This window comes from Canis lupus, chromosome 5 (genome assembly GCF_048164855.1).
Source record: "Canis lupus baileyi chromosome 5, mCanLup2.hap1, whole genome shotgun sequence".
In the NCBI taxonomy this organism is placed as follows: Eukaryota; Metazoa; Chordata; class Mammalia; order Carnivora; family Canidae; genus Canis; species Canis lupus.
The window spans coordinates 63,126,112-63,139,861 of NC_132842.1; the positions used below are offsets into that span (position 1 = coordinate 63,126,112).

At 33.9% G+C, this 13,750-nt stretch overlaps 1 protein-coding gene across 11 annotated transcripts in view; it reads right to left on the minus strand.

Moving 5' to 3' along the window:
- CHD9 (chromodomain helicase DNA binding protein 9) overlaps nucleotides 1-13,750 on the minus strand; it is a 221,161-nt gene that overhangs the window by 92,304 nt on the left and 115,107 nt on the right. For 8 of the 11 annotated variants that reach the window (XM_072827068.1, XM_072827070.1, XM_072827073.1 and 5 more), the window contains one exon: nucleotides 11,576-11,907. In XM_072827068.1, the coding sequence (XP_072683169.1) occupies nucleotides 11,576-11,907 (332 nt within the window). Of the gene's footprint in view, nucleotides 1-11,575; nucleotides 11,908-12,690; nucleotides 12,976-13,051; nucleotides 13,448-13,750 lie in introns of those variants that run through there. The other 3 variants (XM_072827076.1, XM_072827074.1, XM_072827077.1) reach the window with 2 other exon arrangements.

Genomic DNA, 13,750 nt, shown 5'->3' on the forward strand with positions numbered 1-13,750 from the left:
AAAGAGTTAAAAAAGTATTTTTCTATATTTCCACAGTTTGCCTGTCTCTCTCATATATATGTGTATATGTGTGTTAATTAATGTTTATACACACACATCAAATACAAACGTTTAAAATGAAAATGTGGTATTGTTTATTTTTTCCTGATCAGAGGTGGAAAGTACAGAGCTTCCACATTTCCTTATTTTGAGTCAACAGATGAGAGGGCATGATTTTTTGGAGCACCATACTAATCACAAACCATGCTAACTGCTAATCAGGGAAATTCTATTTTAGATATCTATATTCCAAACAGAGAAAATTTCCCAAAATATTTTCAAGTATGATGTATCATAAAGATAGAAGAATTTTCTTCAACCATTATTTATTTTTATTTATTTTTAAAAAAGATTTTATTTATTTATTCATGAGAGATACGGGGGGGGGGGGCAGCGACATAGGTAGAGGGAGAAGCAGGCTCCATGCAGGGAGCCCGATGTGGGACTCAATCCCGGGACTCCAGGATCACACCCTGAGTCAAAGGCAGACGCTTAACCACTGAGCCACCCAGGCGTCCCAACAATTATGTATTAACATCGGAGAACTTGGAGGTTAAGAGCACATACTTCAAAATCACAGCATCAAAGATTTTAAACCTGATTCTACCATTTGCCTATCGGTAAGACACCTGGCAGATTACTTGATCTCTTTTCTTTTAGCCTTAGTTTCCTGACCTGGAAAATAGGGATACTATAATAGCTACCTCTACTGTTGTTGAGAATTAAGTGGGATAATGCAAATGAGTTCTTAGCAAAGTCCTGACACGGTAATTTCTGAACTAACTTCTAATTATTATATGCCAGGCACTCCTTGGTTCTAGGATTCGAAGATAAAGTGGACACAGTCCCTAGCATTGAAGTATCATTTTTAAAATATGAAAACACAGTTCAAACGCAAAAGTGGAAGTTAGTACCGGATGTAATGTGAACACAAAAGTGCTTATGTCTACTGAAGAGTACTGAAGTGCTTATGTCTATTGTAAAGGAATACCTTTTCAGAAAAGGTAAAGTCTGAGATAGGAAATGAATGATACAAGGTGTTCAACTGGTAGTGAAAGAATAGGGTGGGGTACATTCCAGGTTGGAGGGATATTATAGAAGAATGAGAGAGATGTGCAGTGACAAGAGCATGTCAGAGATACACAAACTACTAGAGGAGAAGGAAGGAGAGATGGTCTTCTAGATAAGGTGAGGATCACAGAAGATCCTTTTAAACTCCACAAGGCAGGAATTGAAACAGAATCTGTCTTGTTCATCACTGACAACAAATGGCTCAGAGATATTCGGAATAAATGAAAAAAAAAAAAACAATTGGAAGATATGAGAATTTTATACAAATAAGTTCTAGGGATGTGATATACAGCATGATGATCAGTTAACAATACTGCATTGTATATTTGAAAGTTGCTAAGAGAATGAATCTTAAAAGTTCTCATCACTAACAAAATTTGTAACTAGTAAGGTGATGGATATTAACTATACTTTTGTGGCAGTAGCTTTGCCATAGGTGCATATGTCAGATTATTATGTTGTATACCTTAAACGAATACAATGTTGTATGTCAATTACATTTCAATAAAATTGCGGGGAGGGAGAATTTCAAACAAGAGAGCAATGCAACTAGAGGAGAAATGCAAGGCATGGAAACCAGCCATCTGGCAAATGACAACCCAAGTGAGACATGAAGGATGCAACACAGGGCATGGCTGTGTGGATAAAGAGGTGAAGAAAGGCGAAGGTTTTATTATGGAGGCAGAATCAAGAGACATGGTCACTGCCTGGATGGTTAGATGTGAGGCAAGAAACTTCTAGAAAGAGCTACTCCCAGATCATTCTTGCATGGCACGATTACCCCCTTAAACAGGAGACAGATAATTTTTACTTGGTAATATACTCACCTGCACTCTTCAGAGTATGTGAAGAAAGCAAATAAAAGAACAGCTTATGTTGGAACCAGGATATTAGAGAAGGTACAAAAAGATACTCAGAAACAACATTAAGGAAGCAACCATGTTTATACTTCATTCCCTCTCACCACTTTCATTGGTCATTTATTCCTTCTTTTGGTCCCTTTTCCTTACTCTGGTTCCCCTGCTAAAATAAAACTCTCCCTTGAGGTCATATCTACTATTAGATACCTCATGATCTTGTCCTTCCTCCTCCTCATCCGCAGTTCCTAAAAAAGCTGTCTATCCAGACCGCTTCATTTTCAGTCCTCAACCCACTATTATCTCAACTCTTGGAACTCCTTTTCATTTTCAAAGCTCCATTTACCCAGTGTTTATGGAGGCAGTCTCTGCTGACTTTCACAGGCATTCTCTCATTTGAAGTTCATATAGTTCTGAGAGGCAAATACCAGCATTTTATAGGAAGAGGAAACGGAGGCTTAGGGAAGTGTATGCCTTGCTCAAAGTCACAATAATAGCAAGACTAGAGATAAAAATTCAGAATACCTCACTCCAGAGCTTGAACTGAGGCTCTTAGGTTGTTCCCAAATGCAACCCCTCACTTTCCCTAAACTTAAGCCTATTAATATGAAAATACTATACAAGTCAGAAAAGTCTACACATCAAAAGAGAATAGCTTTGTGAATTTCTCAAATGAACATAAATGTGTAACCAGCTTCTTCTAAATCAAGAAACAAGGCATTATAAGTTCCCAGAAGTCTCCTCTTCCAATAAAAACCTCCTCCTAAGGGTAAGCATGATGTTCCTTGTGATTACACAATACAGCCTAAGGCAATTGTGCAGCTGATTGTCAGTAGCAAGATCAGGGATAACACTAAGCAAAATTAGGTAGGAGAAATATATATTTGATACACTCCTCCTTTTGCTCAAATATTTTTAGAGATAAATATTGCCTAAATCTCTAGAAAAGAAATATTCGTAAGTGCTGCCCTATCAATCTTAGATACCTACCCTTTTTATTTTTTTTTTATTTTTTATTTTTATTTTTTTTCCTATCCTTTTTAGTGGAGGGAGGTAAGTCTAGTAAAAACATTTCCTGTAATACCTTAGGATAAACCTTCATTATATGAATTATTTGAAAATGTTCTTCAAAACAAAAAAAGATCTTTTAAACTGTGTTTTCCATATACTCTGCATTTTCTTCCAATGTTGTTCTGTAGGACTGGAATATCATCTGATTTCACAAACTCATTAACCACTCTTAACCTATGCAAAAATCTTTTTTAAATCCTAACTTTATAAGAGATATTTCAGATATAGTAGTTTCTTACTAAACCTTTAAAAGTTCAAAATGTTTACACATGTCCTTTCTGTTCAAACACAGTACATTTCCATGGTAGGAAAAAGGTGATTCCAAAACATTAAGTCATGCTTGACTGACATATTTCTGAGTAAAATACAGACATGTTTTAAGATTTAAAAACTAGGGTTACTTACACAGAATACTGATTCTTGGAAACAATGAAGTCATATTGGTTTATTGTAAAGTTCTAAAATGGTATATAGGTGATACTACAAAGGGGAACAAAGATTAGGTTGGTGTTGATGAGTAATTCCTAAATATGTGAGACATAGGCTTCATTAGAAGGCTGTCTGTTAAAAATAAAGATTCTTAATCAGAAAATATAAGACAAACCCAAACTGAGAGACATTCTACAAAATCACTGGCCAGTATGCTTCAAAACTGAAAACATTTATAAAAGACAAAGACTGAGGAATCATCCCAAATTGGAGGAGTGGAAGGAGAAATGACAACACAATGAAATGGAAACAAAATTTGCATGAGGTCTCTAAGTTGATAGAATTGTATAAGTGCTTTTTCCTGGATTTGATAATCCTGCTTTGGTTACATAAGATGTTAACATTTGAGGAAGCTGGGTAAAGAGCCTAAAGGAACTCTGACCTATTTTTGCAAGTCTGAGATTAGTTCAAAGTAAAAAGTTAAAAAGAATTACAGATTTGGGATGCCCGGGTGGCTTAGCAGTTAAGCGCCTGCCTTCCGCCCAAAGCATGATACTGGAGTCCCGGGATCAAGTCCCACATCGGGGTCCCTGCATGGAGCCTGTTTCTCTCTCTGCCTATGTCTCTGCTTCTCTGTCTGTGTCTCTCATGAATAAATAAATTAAATTAAAAAAAAAAAAAAAGAATTACAGATTTGTAGGGCCCAACCCCAGGATTCTGCTCTAGTAAGTGGGACTTCAATCAGACTTCTAAAAATTTCCCTAAGAAATTCTGATGTTCTACCAGATTTGGGAACTATGGTTCAGAGTTCTCTTAAGAACGAATATTCAGGATAACAAAATTATTTCATATTTATAGAGCACTTAAAACACCAAAGTACTTTTTGGTTCTCCTTCAATAAAATAAAATAAATAAAATAATAAAATTATTTCATATTTACAGAGCACTTAAAACACCAAAGTACTTTTTTGTTCTCCTTCAATCCTGAGAAAACCCTCTGAGACAGATAAGGTACTGGTCTCACTATACTAATAGGGAAGCTTTAGCTCCAAAAGGTGAAATAAATAAAATGCCTGAATCACAGGTTAAGTAAAAGACAATAAAGGGCTCTTTATTCCTACTGTACTATTTCTAACATCTTGCTGATTTTAATAAAATTTTCAAAAAGTATTTTGAAACTATACTTCAACCAGTCAAGAGATACCTAATAAATATACACAGTTTAATGGATACAGAGAAATATGAAACTATTATTATCTTTTTAGTAAATTATTAAGGTTAAAGTTTATCTGATTATTGAACAACCAGAAATCTCTACTGCCAGTATAATGACAAATGTTTGCCATAAATATTACTGAGGGAAATCAGGTGATCCAAAAGTAGGAAAAATAAAATGAAATCAGTTAAGTGAAATACCCAATTACCAAAGAGCATTCCATTCCTTCATCATGGATCACAGAGTCGACTATATGAATTCTAAAATAAAATATTATAAATGAAAGTAAAATTTCATTATAGATATTCTTCAAATAAGCTGACAGTTTGCTATTCTTAGAAATATCACCAAAGAGCCAAATACAGAATATATTAATAATAAAGGCTTTTTGCAAGTTTTTTTTTAAAACATTAAAGATCTGTTATCAATGTTAGCAAATTGTAGCAACAGATACATTCAGCAAGTAAAAGAACTAAATATCAAAACACAGCTTGTTTCAGACAGCAAAGGGCAATTTCAAACTAAGTATAAATTTGAAATGTTAATTCATTTGCACTAGAAAACATCAGTGTTTATACTTGACATCTATATTTGATTTTCAGATGTAATTTATGCACTCATCTGAATCCTGCCCACATGTTTATTAGTAGAGGCTGGGTAACAAGCTGCATTCTACACAGTGTCAATCTATAATTGCCCCCTGTTGATTCTCTCATTGCAATAATTGGACAAACAATGAATCTTCCCCAATTAGTCCATTTGTGTAATTAATGCATCCAATTCATCATAAGTGAAGGAAACAAGCAAAAATACTATTTCACATTATAATGTTTTTCTTCATAAGCCAAGTGAAAGACACTGTGGCTATTTTTAAAGTCAGAAAATATAAACTTGGGATCCCTGGGTGGCCCAGCAGTTTAGCGCCTGCCTTTGGCCCAGGGTGTGATCCTGGATACCCAGGATCGAGTCCCGCGTTGGGATGCATAGAGCCTGCTTCTCCCTCTGCCTGTGTCTCTGCCTCTCTCTCTCTCTGTGTCTCTCATGAATAAATAATTAAAATCTTAAAAAAAAAAAAAAAGAAAATATAAACTTTTTTTTTAAAGAAATACTTTTAATCTGGTGAAATTTCTCCAACTTAAGGGTCAACTCAAGACTCCAGCTTAAACTCCTCTGAGAAAAACAAGTTTTACAAGGGTTCTTTATTTCAGTTAATCCTTCAGTTTGTGAAAGTAACATTGTCTTGTATGCTCTTGGTAACTTGGACTATAAATTACTTCCTGTTTAAGGACAGATATGAGTTTTTCAAAAAGTTGAATTCACGGAGTTGTTTCATAGAGTTACTAAAGATACAAGTATTAGCTAAATATTAATTGTAGTCAATATATTTATCAGCAGTTTCATATTTTTAAAAAGTACTTTTTTTTTTTAAAGATTTTATTTATTTATTCATGAGAGACAGACAGACAGAGAGAGAGAGAGAGGCAGAGACACAGGTAGAGGGAGAGGCAGGCTCCATGCGGGGAGCCCGATGTGGGACTTGATCCCGGGACTCCAGGATCACGCCCTGGGCCAAAGGCAGGCGCTAAACCGCTGAGCCACCCAGGGATCCCCTAAAAAGTACTTTTTTTAAAAAAAAGTGTTTATGTTGAAAAATATTGACAGAGTAGGAGCACTAAATCAAAAACTTTACTTCAGTGATTCTAAGATATATTTTTTCCCCACATATTAACATCTATGAAATCAAGATTCACTTAATGATCACACATATGCCATAGTTTTAACTGGCAATATATTTTTTTCCTTTCTTACTGACACATAAAATAATGGTGTGCCTCATAATCAATGATATCTTAGATTCAATAAAATACATACAACACATTATTTGCTAATGACAGATCTTACTAATACATTTAATGTAAAGGAATACTTCTTAAAAATGGAACTGCACATCTTCATTAAATTCATAAAAAATAATGTATGCTATATTAATTCTTTTTGCAGATGAATGCAGAAAGATTTTCACTGAGTTTAAGTTTAGATCGACGGAGTGAAATCAGTAAGACAAAAAAAAAAAAAAAAAAAAAAAAGAAATCAGTAAGACATTTTACCTGTTTGGCATTTAAAAATTATAGAACCTCTATAGACTATTAATGGCATATGATTAACACTTAAAAATACATAATAAATTTATACATCTTTCAAAGTGTTTTTTGCCATATGCCAAGAAACAATTAATATATTTATATTTTATCTAAACAGATATTTAATTCTTCTATTTTAATACATGCAATCAGGGCCTCATTTGTCATTTTATTAATAACATGGAGTATAAATTGATAATTCTCAATTTCTAATGATTCATTATATTTTCCCTCAGATTTTGTTAATTCATTCTTTCCTTATATATTTTAGTATTTAGATGTGAAAGTATCGCTATGGACATGCACATGGGCAAATGTACATGTTAGTTTGGTTTGAAAAACACATACATCATATATATGTATATATATATGATGTGAAGCAATCAATAAATGTTATTTTCCTTCCCACTTTTTGGGGTTTCAAACAAACTATAGGAAAAAGGGCACAATATAATTTCAAAATTTAATTATGTTTCATTGTTTTCCTTTATAATATGACATCCTTTTATATTAAGTTTATATGACATCCTTAAATTCTACTTGAATTTGATAAATATTTCCTTATTTAGAAATAAATCCTTTATTTCTACTTTAATGAGAGAAGTTATTGTTAGCCACCTGATATCCAGTATAAAGAGAAATTATGAATAATACAAAAAAAGAAACAGTAAGTTTAATTCTGAAGGACTATTACTGATTAAGTTTATAGAGCCACAAAACATTTTTAAGTATCAGGATGCTTGGGTGGCTCAGTTGGTTAAGCGTTTGCATTAAGCGTCTGCCTTAAGCTCAGGTCATAATCCTGGGATGGAGTTCTGTATCGGGCTCCCGACCCACTGGGGAGTCTGCTTCTCCCTCTACCCTACCCCTCCTGCTCTAGTTCTCTCTCTCTTTCTCTCAAATAAATAAATAAAATCTTAAAATTTTTTTAAGTATCAAAATCATTCTATCAATGCCAATTGAATAGCCTGTAACACACACAAGTAAATTCTATTTTTTTAAAGATTTTATTTATCCATGAAAGACACAAAGAGAGAGAGGCAGAGACATATGCAGAGAGAGAAGCAAGCTCCATGCAAGTAGCCCGATGTGGGACTTGATCCCAGGACTCCAGGATCATGCCCTGGGCCAAAGGCAGACGCTCAACTGCTGAGCCACCCAAGTGTCCCACACAGGTAAATTCTAATTGACAACATGGAACCATAATTTAGGTGTTAAAGCTATAAACCATAAATTTTAAAATGCTCCAATCGAACCATGTGACATTCTATTATATAATTTCAAATCATACATAAAACCATAAGAAAACTGTACTCGAAGTCTTAGTATGAATTTATTTTAGAATCTAACTCTCTATTACTAAATCATTAGTTATGTCCCTGTGGTTTCAGTGCAGGATTAGCTTGCCATTTCTGTTTTTGATTTAACAAATAAAATTCAACCATTTGGTAACATTTAATATTTTATCTTCCACTCATTCATTCCATAAAATTGATTCCATTCCATTCATGGAGCATCTATTATGCACCTATTATTACTAAAGAATTATCTGCTATTCTAGTTGGAAGGCAGCTTGTTAGAACCTGACTGCTAAGATCATGACCAACATTAAAGTACAAAAAGGCTGTTTCCTGTCCTACCTCACTATTTTATCCTTGTCATTTCCATTTCAACTCACCCCCTTCCACATAACCATGGGCAACCCTTCCAAGCTTCAGGCATGTTTCAAACAAAATTTACCTCTCCTAAATGCTACCCTAGCTACCTGATAAATAGAAGCATACTCATATGAAAAAAGCCATTAATAAGCTAACTTACGACCTCTCTTAACAATTAGCAACTGTTCTTGTGTTTCTTTTTTTTCTTTTCTTTTCTTTTTTTTTTTTTTTTTAAATAGATGTGCTACCGAAATGTGCACTATCTGATTAAGTTTTTTAACTGGTCTTATTTGGGAACTGAGCCTTAATTGAAAAAGAACCTAGGCAGATGGATGAAAGTTTCGGCTTGGAGAAAGGGGCGTGGCTTATGTTTTCAAAAAATAATGACTAATATTTACGAAACTCCAGGTACTGCTCCATATGCTTTAAGCACTATTAAATCATTTCACCCCCAAAGTAACACCACGAGGCAAGTACTATCATTATCCTCTTTTTACACAGGAGGAAACTAAAGCTTGGAGATGTTAAGTGCTTGTCAGGGTCATGCTGCTTATAGGTAACAAAACTGGGATCTGAACAAATGTTCCTGGCTCCACAGCCAAAGAACTTAACCAAATTGGCACACTGTGTGCCAACCTAATTCACAGAGGTGTGAGGATGCAGTGAGACTGTACCTAAGTGCTCTGGAAAGGGTCCTTCTTTTCTTGTACTTAAAAAAAAAATTAATCTACAAAAGTAACAGGAATGATAAGGTTTCAAGCACACCACCAAGTAGAAGCAGTACTGGTTTTCTTCTTTCTAGACTCTCTCAAATCACACATGTCAGTGAAATGAGCACCAACTCTGACTATACATCAACCATAACTGTTTACAAATTTAGCTACTCTTAAAATTTCTATTTCACACTGCTGGTGGTTAAGCTCTAGCATCCATTCCCTTAAACTTTACCTGGTTTCTGACATTTGGTAGTAGCAATAGCCCAATTTTTCTCAAACTAGCAGAAAAATAAAACTTTCATAAGAAAATGTTTAATATATCATAAAAAGCTATTAATTAAAATTATGCAACTAAAGTATTTAAGTGACTTCACAAAGAAATTAAAAACTTGGTAAATTCAAAATTTACATGTAGTGGCTTAGTGGAAAGTACAGTAATATTTCAATTGACTTGTATAGGAACTCTAGGTTGTATGTGAATTTCACTTCCAACTACATTTTTTCCTCCAACATGACAATCTTTGTCTTTGTTTGATAAAGATGATCAAGAAGTTATTGTTTTACTCCAACAGCTTAATAGCAATAAACAGGGCATGCTTCTGTTTTACTTCATTTTACTTTAACTTGGTTGCCACTCATAAATTCCTCTATCAAAAGAATGCTCTTATCCTCTCAGAGTTTTTCTCTAGCAACTGCTCAGTGTCTTGCCATGTATTTCTTTCCAATACAATTCTCACCTACCTGTTTTCTCAAGAACACTCTAAAAACAAGTACTAAATTGATCAATGCTGAGCAATATTAAAATCATTTATTAATAATCTTTCTAATATAAATATCACAATAAGTCAGACATTCTAGTGTATTATACTACTTCTCCTTATATTCATTTTCATAAATCCACTTTTTCCTATTACAATTATTTCTAATTTCCCCTTACGTACACTGTTTTTCTTGAACCAGATTCACTTCTGGTATCTTTTGTCTCCATCTATTTCCTTCCAAATTTAAACTTATTGTAACTTTTGAAGTTTTTCTACCAGTTTCTCTTGGTTTGTGCATTATTTTTTTTTAATGCGTTTCCAAATAGTACATCACTTTGCCTGTATCTGTTTAAGTTAAAACTGGAAAAACTTTAATTATACTATACCTTAATACATTAAAGGATTAAATATGGGATTTCCTAATTAATTTTCCTAATTAAAACTAGATAAAATACTGGAAAAATAAGGTACTTTCATGTAAAAAACCTTTAAATATAAAAGGAGCAGAATTTAACTTACAAATTTCATTTTAGCTGTCTACAAATAAAATGCAAAATCACAAACATTAATCACTGCTCTATCATGGCAAGAGAGCCCATGTTATTTAATGATTTGGATTGAAAGGAGTCAGGATATGACACTATACTTCAGTTTGGTGACTACATTTAAAATGCTGATTGATAATTTGTTTTTACCAATTTGTATTAGTTCTAAATATCTGTATAATGCATCAATTATTTCTTAAGCAAATGGAGATTTTCAAAATATAGAAATTCTTTACTGTGTACTTTGGAAAAAAAAGACAGATTAAACACTTTATCTAAAATTTCAATAAAACCTTCAAAAGTGACCAAATATTCCTGCAAAAACAATTCTAAACTGTTGGTCTTAGGTTATTTTTACCCTGGAATGCAAAAATTTAAATATAATACAAATATTAACATTATGTTTTATTTTTTGAAAATGTGTCAGTTGAGTAGTCAAAAACACCAAGGATTAATGTACCCTTCTAGAGCAATTCCTTGGCTTTATAATTCTCTTGGAGCATTAATCCTCACCTGGCCTCTTTATTACATAAAGTAAATCAGAAAGACAGTGAGAGAGACCAGTAAGAGCCGAGAGCTGCTCACGGTTGATTTAAATGGTTAGTTTTCTTGTCATTCCATTTAGTCCAAAGTTGTGGGTTTATGAGAAAAGATTGTAGTTCACATTTCCAAAGTATAAGATGCTCTATGAAGTAAAACTAAAACACAGTAAAGAAATCTTAAACAAGATTTTAATGCACTTTATATAAAGAAAGTGAATTTGGAACTGGTACAGAAATGGGCTTGGTTTTGTTTGTTTTCCTTTTTCTGTTTTATCCATGAAATATTCTATCTTAAATTCCTTTTACTAATATTAATGTGCAAAAAGCTATGATCACAGAATAGTAAAATGTAGTAAATCTTGGAATATTCCTCAATTCATTCCAGAAAAGGAAATAAGGTACACATAGTATATCTTACAAAACTTCAAAGAGGGAGTAAATACATTACACACACATCAAAAGTGAAAGATGAGACAGATCGTACTTTGGCAAAAAAATTCAAAGGGAATTAAATTCTTAACCAACTTACCCAATTTTTGTCTTCTCTTTTAACTTAGAACAAGTTTTTGTTTTTTTGCTCTCTTTGTCCTTTGGCTTGGATTTCATCCGTCTACCTTTCTTTTCCTCTTTTCCTTCAACTGAAGCACTAGGAAAGTTTTCGGGACTCATTACTCTCGGAATATTGCGCTCCCCACGTTCCTTTGCTTTTGCTATGGCCTCTGATATTATCCGATTAGCCTTTTCTTGCTTGCTTTCTGATTCCACCTTTTTCCTCTGCTTCTTTTCAGACATGATCCTCACCTGGGTATTCTGCAACTTAGTATATGTCCCAGAACCATCACTCTTCTTGGAAGATGGGGGCTAGAGAGATCAGAAGACTTTTTATACAACGTATCAAAGCACACCTAAAACAATTAACATAAATACACGAACATTTAAAATTACGTTTAAAGATAAAGTAAAATACGTGAGCCAATATGTGAGTACTACAAACAAATTTAAAATTGTAACAGTTTGCTGATCTAGAAATTAGTGTAGGTGTAAAAGGAGAAGCTCAACTACTGTTTTTAAAAATGAAGGTTAAAGAAGGATAAGGTAGATTCACAGCGTTCTTGATTAGTTAGTTGATTCAAATTCTGTCCTATAAATACTCTGGACATTTGAAATAAAAGTCTTTTCTTTCCTCTTCACTCCAGAACTCTGAAAATTATTAATAAATCTAAAATAGCAATTTTAATATAGAATGACTACTCCTTAGTTTATTATAATTTTTAGAAATGTAAAGCTTCTCTGATTTACAAGAAATTAGAACTAGAACCTGAAATCATTTAAATCATTTTTTAATGTGCAATCTATGCAGCAACATAGCTAGTTAGTAAACAGACATTCTCATACTTAAAATTAGAGAAAGTTTTAGTTTTTCCGTGAAAGAGTTAAATGTGGATTTTTTTTCTTTCTGTATCATAATTATTTCGCTCAAGCAATTCTGAAAAAAAAACCTCCAAGTTTTACAGTTTTACGTTAAAATTATTAATATTTTAGCAATATCACAGGAAGCAGATCAACAGCATTTAAAAAAGAATATCCTCTTCAAACACGCATTCATCCACATATACTTAGATCACAGTTTTGTTATGTTCTTACCCGTAAACATGCCTCTGACTATAGCAAAGGAAAAAACCACCAGGAATTTCCACACACATTTTCATGCTGATTCCAGTGTGCTTCACTGGATATCTTTTCTATACCTGCCTCATCAAAGGTTTCATAGCAGTGCTGCAGCACTGGGAAAGGAAGGAGGGTTTAGAATGCTCACTAAAATGCCACCTTAAGGCCTACAGGCTATAACAAATAACCAAGACTCGAGAAAACAGCAACAAGCTCAAGATGGCGATGCAGTACGACTCCCGCAGCAGCAGCCAGTAATAAGGAAGGTTATTCAATCCCATTAGCCTTTTAGCCCAAAGAACCCCTCCTCCTCCCACTCATTCAGGCTTTCACTTACCCTTCCTCTTGGCCTCTTCACTGAAGACATTTTTGGCGTCAGACAAAGGCTTGCCCTCTGCTTTTTCACCACCCCAGGCAGTGCTCAAGAAAAAAGCATTGAAAGAAGATTCCTAAATGGCCTATTTAGCAAGCTGCAACCAAGAGATGCACAACCCTCCACAAACACACATTGTGATTTATCAACACATTTCTGCCTTGGCAAGTTTATAGCCACTGTTCATCCTATTTAGATACGAAAAAGGCTGTAAACCCCTCCTAAAAAGCTGAGTTTCCTCAATAGCTGTAAGCAGATAGCCAGATTCCAACAAAGCACAGAAAGAAATGAATGCACAAAGCATCAAAATGCATCAGCATGAATATTAGAGATGTCGTTAAAAATACTGACTCCTTCTGCGGAAGTAGGCCAGCAGATGGTGCTACCAGTTATTATTCCATTAGACTCTGCAATTTAACCCCCGATGGACTGTTCTTCCCTCCATGTAACACATTAACTCTCACTCTGCCACTTCCTGCAGTCGTTTTAAAAAATACACATAAAACCTGATTTTAAGAGCTCATCTGAAAACTAAAATTGTAGAGAAATGGCTCTATGGAGCTATCAATATTAACAAACAAAATGCGACGCAATTTTTACTGGAGAAAAATACTTTTCTCCAGGATACCACAAAATACTGGAAGTAGGAAAATAGCTGATGAG